The sequence below is a fragment of the Heterodontus francisci genome, chromosome 23 (assembly GCF_036365525.1).
Source record: "Heterodontus francisci isolate sHetFra1 chromosome 23, sHetFra1.hap1, whole genome shotgun sequence".
Taxonomy (NCBI): Eukaryota; Metazoa; Chordata; class Chondrichthyes; order Heterodontiformes; family Heterodontidae; genus Heterodontus; species Heterodontus francisci.
The window spans coordinates 50,084,997-50,099,345 of NC_090393.1; the positions used below are offsets into that span (position 1 = coordinate 50,084,997).

The 14,349-nt window shown below is 41.6% G+C and overlaps 1 protein-coding gene across 2 annotated transcripts in view; it reads left to right on the top strand.

Moving 5' to 3' along the window:
* The window catches only part of coq5 (coenzyme Q5, methyltransferase), a 29,371-nt gene extending 19,884 nt beyond the window's left edge, over window positions 1–9,487 (top strand). For both annotated transcript variants that reach the window (XM_068055223.1, XM_068055224.1), the window contains 2 exons: window positions 6,908–7,019; window positions 8,313–9,487. In XM_068055223.1, coding sequence (XP_067911324.1) covers window positions 6,908–7,019; window positions 8,313–8,414 — 214 coding nt within the window. In that variant the 3' untranslated portion in view covers window positions 8,415–9,487. The remainder of the gene's footprint in view (window positions 1–6,907; window positions 7,020–8,312) is intronic.
* Window positions 9,488–14,349: the final 4,862 nt, after the last annotated feature.

The following is a 14,349-nucleotide window of genomic DNA, read 5'->3' on the forward strand; positions in this document are numbered from 1 at the left end:
TAATTTAGTATGACTGAGGAGGAAGCTGGCTGTAGTAATTTAGTATTACTGAGGAGGAAGCTGGCTGTAGTAATTTAGTATTACTGAGGAGGAAGCTGGCTGTAGTAATTTAGTATTACTGAGGAGGAAGCTGGCTGTAGTAATCTAGTATTACTGAGGAGGCAGCTGGCTGTAGTAATTTAGTATTACTGAGGAGGAAGCTGGCTGTAGTAATTTAGTATTACTGAGGAGGAAGCTGGCTGTAGTAATTTAGTATTACTGAGGAGGAAGCTGGCTGTAGTAATTTAGTATTACTGAGGAGGAAGCTGGCTGTAGTAATTTAGTATTACTGAGGAGGAAGCTGGCTGTAGTAATTCAGTATTACTGAGGAAGCTGGCTGTAGTAATTTAGTATTACTGAGGAGGAAGCTGGCTGTAGTAAATTAGTATTACTGAGGAGGAAGCTGGCTGTAGTAATCTAGTATTACTGAGGAGGCAGCTGGCTGTAGTAATTTAGTATTACTGAGGAGGAAGCTGGCTGTAGTAATTTAGTATTACTGAGGAGGAAGCTGGCTGTAGTAATTTAGTATTACTGAGGAGGAAGCTGGCTGTAGTAATTTAGTATTACTGAGGAGGAAGCTGGCTGTAGTAATTTAGTATTACTGAGGAGGAAGCTGGCTGTAGTAATCTAGTATTACTGAGGAGGAAGCTGGCTGTAGTAATTTAGTATTACTGAGGAGGAAGCTGGCTGTAGTAATTTAGTATTACTGAGGAGGAAGCTGGCTGTAGTAATTTAGTATTACTGAGGAGGAAGCTGGCTGTAGTAATTTAGTATTACTGAGGAGGCAGCTGGCTGTAGTAATTTAGTATTACTGAGGAGGCAGCTGGCTGTAGTAATTTAGTATTACTGAGGAGGAAGCTGGCTGTAGTAATTTAGTATTACTGAGGAGGAAGCTGGCTGTAGTAATTTAGTATTACTGAGGAGGAAGCTGGCTGTAGTAATTCAGTATTACTGAGGTGGAAGCTGGCTGTAGTAATTCAGTATTAAATTATTATTTAAAAATTATTTAGGCTCCTTAGACAGCACCTTCCAAACCCGCAACCTCTACCAACTAGAAGGACAAGGGCAGCAAATGTATAGGAACACCACCACCTGCAACTTCCTGTCCAAGTCACACACCATCCTGACTTGGAACTGTATCGCCATTCCTTCACTTGCTGGGTCAAAATCCTGGAACTCCCTTCCTAACAGCACTGTGGGTGTACTTAACCCGCATGGACTGCAGCGGTTCAAGAAGGCAGCTCACCACCACCTTCTCGAGGGCAATAAATGCTGGCCTAGCCAGCAACGCCCACATCCCATGAATGAATTTAAAAAATGTAATTTAGTGTTACTGAAGAGGAAGCAGGTTGCAGTAATTTAGTATTGCTGAGGAGGAAGCTGGCTGTAGTAATTTAGTATTACTGAGGAGGAAGCTGGCTGTAGTAATTTAGTATTACTGAGGAGGAAGCTGGCTGTAGTAATTTAGTATGACTGAGGAGGAAGCTGGCTGTAGTAATTTAGTATGACTGAGGAGGAAGCTGGCTGTAGTAATTTAGTATTACTGAGGAGGAAGCTGGCTGTAGTAATTTAGTATTACTGAGGAGGAAGCTGGCTGTAGTAATTTAGTATTACTGAGGAGGAAGCTGGCTGTAGTAATCTAGTATTACTGAGGAGGCAGCTGGCTGTAGTAATTTAGTATTACTGAGGAGGAAGCTGGCTGTAGTAATTTAGTATTACTGAGGAGGAAGCTGGCTGTAGTAATTTAGTATTACTGAGGAGGAAGCTGGCTGTAGTAATTTAGTATTACTGAGGAGGAAGCTGGCTGTAGTAATTTAGTATTACTGAGGAGGAAGCTGGCTGTAGTAATTCAGTATTACTGAGGAAGCTGGCTGTAGTAATTTAGTATTACTGAGGAGGAAGCTGGCTGTAGTAAATTAGTATTACTGAGGAGGAAGCTGGCTGTAGTAATCTAGTATTACTGAGGAGGCAGCTGGCTGTAGTAATTTAGTATTACTGAGGAGGAAGCTGGCTGTAGTAATTTAGTATTACTGAGGAGGAAGCTGGCTGTAGTAATTTAGTATTACTGAGGAGGAAGCTGGCTGTAGTAATTTAGTATTACTGAGGAGGAAGCTGGCTGTAGTAATCTAGTATTACTGAGGAGGAAGCTGGCTGTAGTAATTTAGTATTACTGAGGAGGAAGCTGGCTGTAGTAATTTAGTATTACTGAGGAGGAAGCTGGCTGTAGTAATTTAGTATTACTGAGGAGGAAGCTGGCTGTAGTAATTTAGTATTACTGAGGAGGCAGCTGGCTGTAGTAATTTAGTATTACTGAGGAGGCAGCTGGCTGTAGTAATTTAGTATTACTGAGGAGGAAGCTGGCTGTAGTAATTTAGTATTACTGAGGAGGAAGCTGGCTGTAGTAATTTAGTATTACTGAGGAGGAAGCTGGCTGTAGTAATTCAGTATTACTGAGGTGGAAGCTGGCTGTAGTAATTCAGTATTAAATTATTATTTAAAAATTATTTAGGCTCCTTAGACAGCACCTTCCAAACCCGCAACCTCTACCAACTAGAAGGACAAGGGCAGCAAATGTATAGGAACACCACCACCTGCAACTTCCTGTCCAAGTCACACACCATCCTGACTTGGAACTGTATCGCCATTCCTTCACTTGCTGGGTCAAAATCCTGGAACTCCCTTCCTAACAGCACTGTGGGTGTACTTAACCCGCATGGACTGCAGCGGTTCAAGAAGGCAGCTCACCACCACCTTCTCGAGGGCAATAAATGCTGGCCTAGCCAGCAACGCCCACATCCCATGAATGAATTTAAAAAATGTAATTTAGTGTTACTGAAGAGGAAGCAGGTTGCAGTAATTTAGTATTGCTGAGGAGGAAGCTGGCTGTAGTAATTTAGTATTACTGAGGAGGAAGCTGGCTGTAGTAATTTAGTATTACTGAGGAGGAAGCTGGCTGTAGTAATTTAGTATGACTGAGGAGGAAGCTGGCTGTAGTAATTTAGTATGACTGAGGAGGAAGCTGGCTGTAGTAATTTAGTATTACTGAGGAGGAAGCTGGCTGTAGTAATTTAGTATTACTGAGGAGGAAGCTGGCTGTAGTAATCTAGTATTACTGAGGAGGCAGCTGGCTGTAGTAATTTAGTATTACTGAGGAGGAAGCTGGCTGTAGTAATTTAGTATTACTGAGGAGGAAGCTGGCTGTAGTAATTTAGTATTACTGAGGAGGAAGCTGGCTGTAGTAATCTAGTATTACTGAGGAGGAAGCTGGCTGTAGTAATTCAGTATTACTGAGGAGGAAGCTGGCTGTAGTAATTTAGTATTACTGAGGAGGAAGCTGGCTGTAGTAATTTAGTATTACTGAGGAGGAAGCTGGCTGTAGTAATTTAGTATTACTGAGGAGGAAGCTGGCTGTAGTAATTTAGTATTACTGAGGAGGAAGCTGGCTGTAGTAATTTAGTATTACTGAGGAGGAAGCTGGCTGTAGTAATTTAGTATGACTGAGGAGGAAGCTGGCTGTAGTAATTTAGTATTACTGAGGAGGAAGCTGGCTGTAGTAATTCAGTATTACTGAGGAAGCTGGCTGTAGTAATTTAGTATTACTGAGGAGGAAGCTGGCTGTAGTAAATTAGTATTACTGAGGAGGCAGCTGGCTGTAGTAATCTAGTATTACTGAGGAGGCAGCTGGCTGTAGTAATTTAGTATTACTGAGGAGGAAGCTGGCTGTAGTAATTTAGTATTACTGAGGAGGAAGCTGGCTGTAGTAATCTAGTATTACTGAGGAGGAAGCTGGCTGTAGTAATTTAGTATTACTGAGGAGGAAGCTGGCTGTAGTAATTTAGTATTACTGAGGAGGCAGCTGGCTGTAGTAATTTAGTATTACTGAGGAGGCAGCTGGCTGTAGTAATTTAGTATTACTGAGGAGGAAGCTGGCTGTAGTAATTTAGTATTACTGAGGAGGAAGCTGGCTGTAGTAATTTAGTATTACTGAGGAGGAAGCTGGCTGTAGTAATTTAGTATTACTGAAGAGGAAGCTGGCTGTAGTAATTTAGTATTACTGAGGAGGAAGCTGGCTGTAGTAATTTAGTATTACGGAGGAAGCTGGCTGTAGTAATTTAGTATTACTGAGGAGGAAGCTGGCTGTAGTAATTTAGTATTACTGAGGAGGAAGCTGGCTGTAGTAATTTAGTATGACTGAGGAGGAAGCTGGCTGTAGTAATTTAGTATGACTGAGGAGGAAGCTGGCTGTAGTAATTTAGTATGACTGAGGAGGAAGCTGGCTGTAGTAATTTAGTATGACTGAGGAGGAAGCTGGCTGTAGTAATTTAGTATGACTGAGGAGGAAGCTGGCTGTAGTAATTTAGTATTACTGAGGAGGAAGCTGGCTGTAGTAATTTAGTATTACTGAGGAGGAAGCTGGCTGTAGTAATTTAGTATTACTGAGGAGGAAGCTGGCTGCAGTAATTTAGTATTACTGAGGAGGAAGCTGGCTGCAATAATATATGGTGCATTTTTTCCCCTCCAGAAAATATAATTTAATTGTAGATTTTTTTCCACCTGTAATCTGGCTGCATTATACCTACAGATAGACCAGACTATTTAAGTAGCATCTTCTTTGGCCTTTGTCAACCTCTTAATACTTTTGCTGGTAATTAGATTCTGTAGTGGCCTGCTGAGGACCATTGTTGCTCATTGGCCAGCTGCTCACAGAGCACCAGAAAATGATGAGGGTGCTTGTCTACTGGGAGCTGATGAGCTTTACTTCTGTTTGCTTGTGATTCAGATGAAGTACCTGTTACAGGAAGTCAATAGAGTATATTTTCTGGCCCCTGTGAAGTCCAGTCCAGAACAACAAGGAACAAGTGCAATCCAGCCAGAGTTGAAATGAATTGATTGGCCATAATTATCGATAATTTGCTCATTTTCATAGTTACTTATCGCTCCGCATGGGGCTTTAAGCTTGTACAGGGAGGTATCTTAAGCAGGGTTTGAGAATTGACGTTTTAGATGAAATTTTGAACGATGCTGCCACTTAAAGGTAAGTGGCTGCAGTGGGGGTGGGATGGAAGGGGACAATAATTTTTACGTTTTTTGGCAAGGATCAATAGGTATTTCAACCTGTTGGCAACCTTTGGCTAAACTGCAGGATGTGAGGAGACAGAGTGACGGGCAAAAATTATTTGTAAGGATACATTATATGGAGACGTAAAAGAGTCTGCAGGCAAGTGAGGGAGCATTCCACCACTCCATCTCTATTTGACAGCTGATGCAATGAAATTAGATAGTTGTGAAGTGGATGGCCATGTTTGCCATTACAGCACACCCTCTCCGTAGACTGGAACAGCACGTAGGGAAGTTGCTGGAGCCAGAGTTGAGTGTGACTGTCACTGGAAATGGCAGCTGTAAAATGCATGTTATCAGCAGGTATCCTTGCAGCATATAGTCCTGCTTTCATCTGGCTTCCTGCAGACCCAGATTGTCTGTGGAGCCAGTTCCTGTGGTTACTGTTGGGTGTTGGGTAGGTGTGTCGGACCTTGCTAATATGGTTGCTGACATGGCAGGCGCAGCCAGAGGCTATGCAAGCTCTTTATCTCCCTGGCATATTTTCCTTTCTTTACTATTTAAAGCGTGGAATTCTTGATTTGCATGTTTTTGGAGAATCCCCAGCATTAAGAGTAGGCAAGGCTTTACGTAGTGAAATTGTGCCATTAGGGTCTGCTGTCACTGCCTCCCTTGAGAAACGGAGCCTGTACTTCAATGCTTCTCCAACATAGTGTGCACCTCTATCTGTAGATGTGAGCATACCAATAGGTAGTTACAAATTGTTTCTCATACAGCCTGTAATGTCTGACCTTTAGTCTATAGTCTTCCTCTTCCTCCAAAAGGTATAGGGCAATTCGATGAGGAAATCCATTGTGCCACTGCTGTTAGTTCTGTCAAAACAATTGCTCAAAGACTCCTGACCTACGAAGTAACAGCAAAAAAAACCAGCAAAATGTTCAGAAATGCTCCTAATAATAACCTTCAGATGGGGCTCATGTCAATCCGTTTCCATCTACTGCTCTGTGCCCTAGCAAACCTAGATGCCTATTTCAAACTGACAAAAACATGAACCAGCAGTTTGTAGGTGGGACCTCTGGGAAATTGCCTGGACTTTTAATTTATGTCATTAGGGCTTTAACATATTAAAATTCAGCTCAGTGTTTCAGATGAGAGCTTCCTGGACCCATCAAACCCACAATATAACACCAAATGATGCAGTAAGTTGGAGATCTAACATAACGAATCTCTGCCCCTTTTTCCCATTTCCCTTTTTATGTCCATAAATGAGTGCAATGCATGAGAAATAGTGGATGGAGACCCACACCTTTATCATTCTACAGATGTTTTCTAGTACAGTATGTTAGTACAGTATGTTAGTACACCAATGAAGTGTGCCTCCCTATTCCAACTTTTTTCACCAATTTTCTCTACCAATATTCCTTCAGCCCTTCCTCTTAAGCTATTGACTGACTTTCTGTTGGGATGCAGTTCAATAGATATCCTTCACCCTCAAATATTTTGATCCGTTGGTCACTCTTCATTTCTGAATTTGACGGTTCCGCCACATTTGAGCCCAATCATATCCTCGCTTGACATTCGTACCCGAGGACGCAACCATTTTTCTCGTTGCCATCCCAAACTTTGTTGACCCTCTTTTTCCATCCGCATCACAAATCTGCAATCTACCTGGTCTGCAGTTTCAGCTACTCGCTGTACAAAGCAGCCCTCTCTTCTTAAACCAAGGATTTTCCTTATCTCTCACTTTTTGCTTTTAGGACTGTTTTGTGTATCTTGTAATTGTACAAAATACCTGTTCTCTTTTGCTCAGGCTCTACCATTTGTACAGTTTTCAAGTGATACCTGTCCTGGGTGAGGTCATCGCTGCTGATTGGAAATCTTACCAGTACCTGGTAGAAAGTATCCAACGTTTTCCTGATCAGGTAATATTAGTGTCGTTTAGAAATTTTTTAAATGTTCGTGCTCAAGTACTCACCAATGTGCTTTGATATACTTGCACACTATACTTAACGGTTGGTTTCTTCACTGTCCAACAGTTTCCTGCATTGTAGTCAGCCTTTGTTCGAATCAAGGACAGGTTTGTGATGTGATGGGGCTGAGGAATTTGACTTCAGACCATCTAAAGCTCTGAAGATTGCAGTCTCAATTTTTTTTCTTCCCTTCCCCCATATAATCTAGCTAGATGACCCTCTCCTAAGATGGAGGACAAATTACACTTGAAAAATGAGGCAGGCTGTTCCAACGGTAGAGACATTGTTGCTTATTTTTGTCCTTCCTCTAGTTTCCCTGAGCCACATACTATTCCTATTTGAACTTGAGCTGCACAATGCTTTTATCAGAAAAACTTGCATTCATATACTGCATTTCACACCATCCCATGGCGTTTTACAGCCAATTAAGTACTTTTGAAATGTAGGAAATTACGCAAACTAGTGTTGTATTACCTGGAATTTAGAAGGTTAAGGGATGATTTGATCAAAGTTTTCAAGATATAGTGGGAACTGGTAAGGGTAGATAGAGAATAAACTATTTCCGTTGGTTGTGGAGTCTAGCACTCGGGGACAAAACCTATAAGTTAGTGTCAGGTCTTTCAGGAGTGAAGTTTGGGGACACTTCAGTACACTGTGTGGTAGAAGTTTGGAAGTCTGTTCCACAAACGGCAGTTGATGCTGGGTCACTTGTTAATTTTAAATCTGAGATTATCGATTTTTATTAACCAAAGGTATTAAGAGATTTGGGGCAAAGGATATCGAGTTAGGTCCCAGATCAGCCATGATCTCATTGAACAGCAGAACTGGCTCGTGGGGGGCGAAATGGCCTACACCTGTTGGGATGTTCCTAACATCCAAAAGACGACACTTTTAACAGTGTAGTACTCCCTCAGGACTGCATTGGAGTGTAAGCCTGGAATTTGTACTCAAGTCTCTGGAGTGGGATTTGATGCCACAATCTTCTGATTTAGAGGTGAGAGTGCTACCACTGAGTCACAGATGACCCTTTTATCTTTTATTAGTATTGCTTTATAACTGCCAGCTGGGAGGTGTGCAACAATGTCACACAGTAACTTTTTCTTGATGGGAGTGGTGACATGTTTTCTTTTCCACTTTTGAGGAGGAGCCTGGCTCCAGTCTGTCACATTTTAAGGCAGAACATGTAATGCTTGTGGGAGAATTCTAGCAGTAGGGTTGCTTTCATTTACATGTTTGTCTTCTCAGGAGGAGTTCAAAGCAATGATTGAAGATGCAGGGTTTTACAAGGTGGAATACAACAACTTGACATCAGGGATTGTGGCTGTTCACTCTGGATTTAAGCTCTGAATTTGAAGTGACCGAAATTAAATCAACAGCTGCCCGCTTGGAGGCCCTGCTTCCATTGACTCAGATACCCAATTACAGATACCGTGTGAGTTATCATATGCTACTGCCAAACTGCTGAAATACTGGCAGATATGTCTGAGTCAGTCACTAGCAGCCGCACAATTAGTAAGATCCGAGGGGAATGTGCTGCAACATTTGATTTTATTTTATCCTCGTTCTTGAAGTGTAAAAGTGCAGTTACACATTGTCTGCTCTTGTCCTGTGTAGTTTTCCTCTGTGAGGATGTAGATCCTAGTGTCCTCAGAGTATTACTAATAATCAGTGCAAAAAGTCTGCAAGCATGAAGGAAATAAATTTGCCACTGATATCTAAGCTTTGCCAGCAATTGGACTGGTTCTTAAAATAGACTCCTAAATTTATGTATGTGTTAAGAAATCAAGGCTGTTACCATTTCATATTCCTCTCTGAAATATCCTCTATAGAAACTTGCATTTCTTCACTTGGCTGTCCCCCCCAGCAGGAAAACGTTGATGTTGGTCACATGACAAGTATGTATACCACACATCAAGTGCATCTTAAACGCGTGGAGTAAAACCATCAGGATCTCTTATCAGCAAGTATTTGCCATTCCCATCATTGACAGTAAGATGATGCCGGATTACAAGATCAAAGATTACAGAATCAAAATGAGACAGGACAAATGTACCACAATTCCCCTTTTCAACAGAATTTGCCTCGTTATTGCCCTGAGAAGTTGGTGACTGGTTTTGAGTTCCTCTAGCCTTCAAAGGAAACACTTGGCATTGGGAATGCAAACAGTTATAAATGACAAGAACCAACAGGTTGGTACTAGGACTAGAAAAAATGGTGCACTCATTGCTATACAATGAATAGCTTATGTTATGGTACTTTCACAGGTGTCAGGACTTTGAGTGTGCTTTTAGTTCACGTAGTTCTGCAGTGTTGCATTTGTCTGATTTTTGTGTGTGGAGAGAATTCGTCTTTACACAAATTGCAGGATTGACTGAAAATGTTTAAATGTCAAAATGATTTAAAAAAAAATTCTAGTTTGATTTTTGTATTTATTTTTAAGTGGACTTAGAGGTGGTGTTAGAGTGGCAAGTGACTTTGCATCAGTGGCTTATCGCTCTCCCAAAAGTAAGCTTCTGATCCTCCTGTGTTGAGTGAGTGAGCAATGTCCCAGACTGCTCCAGAACAACACAGTCGAGAGCAATAACAAAAGTAGAAATGGCTGAACTGCTGAGCAAACATGACAACTTTCAATATGACTTGGGGAAAGTGTGAAGGCATTTTAACTAAACCCTAGTGTACAACTTCAGGGGTAAATTTGGTATCACAAACTGGAAAGCTGTGGTCCAACATTGTGGTGGAGTATAATTCTGGATGCTGCTGATGGCCCACAGTGCCTCACAGATTTTATGTTTTGGGCTGATTGATCTGTTCTATGTCAGGCCTTTTTGGCATGGTGATGGGGCCACACATTATGATGGAGGGTGTCCTCACAGTGAAGGCGAGAACTTGTCTTCACACAGATTCTGCAGTGGCCATTCCTACCGATTCCATCATGGGCATATATGTCTGTGACAGGTTGGGGAAGATGTGGTCAAGCAGGCTATTCCCCTGATTTGGTTCCTCACCGCCTGACTGAGGGCTTGGGAGAAATTTGAACAGGTAGAGCTGAGTATCATCAGTGTACGTGTGGAAGCTGACCCCATGTCTAGATGATGCCCTTAGTGACACATAGATGAAGAGTCAAGGATCCTCCTGAGAAGAGCACGTGAGGTGGGAAAAGAAGCCATTGCTAGAGGTCTGGTTATGATCAGGTAGGTAACCAAGTAAAGGCAGTTCCACTGAGTTGAATATTGGAGGAGAGAGTAGGAACAATGCCTGCGGCAGGATTCAATTTTAATTATTTTATCTATGTTAACTTAATCCATCGAAGGGGAGCAGTTGGGGCACTGCAGTTGACTTTGGTACCCCAGAGCTAGGGGCGTATGAAATTTGCCATCAGGAATGACGACCTTGGCTAAGGACCAATGTGTGGATGATAGGTGATGAGATCAGTCTTTGCAATGATGCCCTTCATTCTGCTGGTCCTCACTGTGTAGTCTCCTGCTTTAAGACTGACTATTTAGACACAGTATGAGGAGGCTGCTGATGCCTGTGGACCTTACTGCAGCTAGAGGAGGCATCACCTTCAGGCAAGGAGGGAAGAAAGCTGGATAAACAAAATACAGTTTCCGTTTTAAAAGCTGTGGACTTTACTGGGTTGTATTATGGTCATCGGTGAAGGGTCTTTCGATAGAGAATTGGCCAGTGTGAATATGCAGGAATCCAATGCAGTCATCACATTGCAATAGGTAATGGGCTTTCCGTAAGTAGTGGGTCTATGTGAATGGAAAATCATAAATCACCACTTCTGTTTCATTCCCAGTTCTGGCCCTTAAATATGCTTCATGTACAAAATGTTCCAGGATACAATTGACTAAGTGAAACCTTTTGTGTTCAGCATTAGGATGCTAAATGTTATGATAGCAACCTAGAAGTAAAGTTTTTGTGTTCTTCAAATTTATTTCTCATGTTCTTATCAAGACAGAGGTTTATAGATTTTGGGTTCACTAAGGGAATTAAAGGACATGGGGTAATGTAGGAAGGTGGAGTCGAGGTAGAAGATCAACCATGATCTTGTTGAATGATGGCACAGGCTCAAAATCTCCAGCTCCTATTTCTTGAGTTCTTAAATTGTTCTGTCTATTTTTAATGAAGCAATAAATTATACTGACTCTGTAGAATTAGGTCAATTCACAGTTATTTCAATTTTCCTTCATTATGGAGCAGTTCTTTTGACAATAGGAAATAGGAGTAGGGGCCAGTTTTTGTCCTTGTCCAACATTATTCAGTTTGATTTCATAGTTTAGGATTTAAACTCTTACCCTATTGATTGTGTTACAACTGAGGTGGGAGCAATGCATTTAGTTCAGTCCCATCACTCCACAGGTTGCAGCATATTAAAGTTTTCTCACCTAACTGGAAAACAGCCAAATTAAACACTTTGTTAACCCCCAGAATGAAATACACCAAATCAGGTATATTTAAACAACAACAAATTAACTATTTATTAATAAGCTAAATTTTAAACACGATTAAGATAAATTGATGTCTAAAGAGCTTATAACTTATTTAACCTAAGCCCTGTCCCCCCACCCCCCCTGCATGTGCGCGCACATATATTCAAGAAACTATCGGTCAACTGGTAGTGAAAAGAAAGGGTGGGGGGTGGGGGGGGGGGGGGGGGAGGGTTTCTTGGGAATAAAATAAGTAGCTGGGTTGTAAGTTCTGGTGGGTTTCATTCCCAGCTGAAGTGTCCCAGAGTAGAATAATCAGATGCCACTCTAAGTCTACAGGCAAATTTGGTGAAACAGTCTTTAATAGATAGGCATTCAGAGTATTTCAGCTGCAGCAGGCATCAAGTTTTTTCAACAAGGAGCACTGCAACAGGTCTATTTGGATTTTCAAACTGGCAGTCCTTCAGTAGCTACTTCATTGAGAATTCCAGCAAACGCAAACAGGCAATAGAGAGTGTTACTTCCAACAATTAAAATGTTCTTTCCAGGGTTCTTACGCAAACACAGTTTGAGCATAATGTAGATTTTTCTGCTGAGATATAGACAGCTTTTTAGTAAGCACACTTTATTTGTCTCCAGTCCAAACTGGTTTTAGCCAGTTTTTACACAGTTAAAAGTTACAGTACACCATGTGACCCCTCTCTCTCCTGCTGTGGCTTAGGGAATAGGTGCAGCTGGCACGCTGTGCCCCTTAGTTTTTCAAGGCACACTGTTTTTAAAGTCATAAAGGCATACTGTTTTGAACAGGAAAAAAAAGCTATACTTCCATGACAATTGCTAGTCAAGCCACCAAAGTACCATCGTTATCAGTGTGGTTTAATACCACACCATGTGGTGTACCTAACCACTAAACCATCAAAGTGTCTTGCATTTTTAAAAAAACTTAATGAACGTCTTTGCCTTTTCCCCATCTTTCTGGCAGTATTGAAGTAGAAGTTCGATTCATATGGCAGGATACTTCTGCCATTCCGTTACGGCACCAACTGCACAGTCGGAATACTTAACAGGATTGTAATCCTCATACAGGCTGGTGAGGCATTGTGAATTACACCCTTTATATTCACACCCAGGGTGTCCATTATTTGGTAAAATTATACTGGCAACTCATTTGTGGCATTGTTCATGGCAAGTTGAATGATTTGGTGTGTTTTAAGGGTGGAAATGTTCTACCATGTAATACAGATTATTAATCTGGTAAGGCAGAACTGAAATTTTCTTTGTGTGACAAATGAAATGTGACACTGGCCATGACACAAAATTGACAGGTAGTGTATGCTAGATGTGTAAGTTGTGTAGTATTACTAGCAACTTTCCTATGGTGTTGCTCAGTTGAATTGCTGGAGATGCTGCTTTATAACAAAAGGAATATTTAAATCATCTCTTCTTTGGCCTCCTTATCTCAAGAGACAATGGGTAAGCGCCTGGAGGTGGTCAGTGGTGTGTGGAGCAGCGCCTGGAGTGGCTATAAAGGCCAATTCTAGAGTGACAGGCTCTTCCACAGGTGCTGCAGAAAAATTTGATTGTTGGGGCTGTTACACAGTTGGCTCTTCCCTTGCGCCTCTGTCTTTTTTCCTGCCAATTGCCAAGTCTCTTCGACTCGCCACACTTTAGCCCCACCTTTATGGCTGTCCGCCAGCTCTGGCGAACGCTGGCAACTGACTCCCACGGCTTGTGATCAATGTCACAGGATTTCATGTCGCGTTTGCAGACGTCTTTAAAGCGGAGACTAGAGATGGAATAAACTTTAGTATATGTAGCATAGTAAGCTCTTCAAAGAGCTAATTTGGCAGTTCTCACTACCTCGCCATCAGCAACATGTTTTTGTTAATTTAAAACTGTCTTCTCAAACACTGCTCCAGCACTATCGTTCTGCCTCTAAGCCTCTGACAATTTACTGGCCTTAATCCAGTTTCGACCTCATGTTTTTCCTCTGAAGGTGGGCTTGACTATCAATATTTATAAATACAAGTTGAAGATGAGCTGGATTTACTGTATCCCTGTACAGAATTGGGACTGGAAGGCTTGTCACAGTAAACTCTATGCATCATAAATATCCTGTTTGCCGAGGAGTTGAACTATGCCGTTATATGCTAAGCGCCTTGAGAGGTTTTACTATGTTAAAGGCACTATATAAATGCAAGTTGTGATGTAGGATGATAGTATAGAAGTTTGCAGTACTGCTGGGACTATGTATGTGAAGCCCTTTGAGATTTGGATTAATTATTTTCTTCTCCTTCCCCTCACATGCTGAGTTGCTAATCTGTATGCCCATTAGGTAATCAGCAGAGGGCAAAAGGAGGAGGGGCCTCTGAGTTTCACTCTTGCCTCCTATCAAATAGTTTCAAAACAGCGTTAGAAAAGTTCTTTTGGTTTCTGGTTCAGGGATTTGGATCTGGGAATTTTTTTAGTTGATTTTGATATGTTTTGCGTTTTACCCCAGATATTCCATTTGGATTCAGCATCACCTACTCCTGTAAGCAAATCTCAATCACTACGATTGTGTTTGGTAGGCAGATTTAATGAATATACATTCTGGCAGGTTGAGAATTAGGCTATAAGTGAACAGACAATTTACTTAACATGGGAACAGTTTAATGATTAGAATTGATGACTGATTTTCCATCCATAGTAATTTACACTTATTCCCCAGGCTCAAAATATGGGGTAAAGGGGCAGTGACCCATAATGCCACACCTCCTTCCCTTTTACATAAGCATTTCCGGGGCTTGCCTGAGGTGCGGGCAAAGGACTGTAATGCTAATAAGACAGGAGAGGGCATACCCAATCTC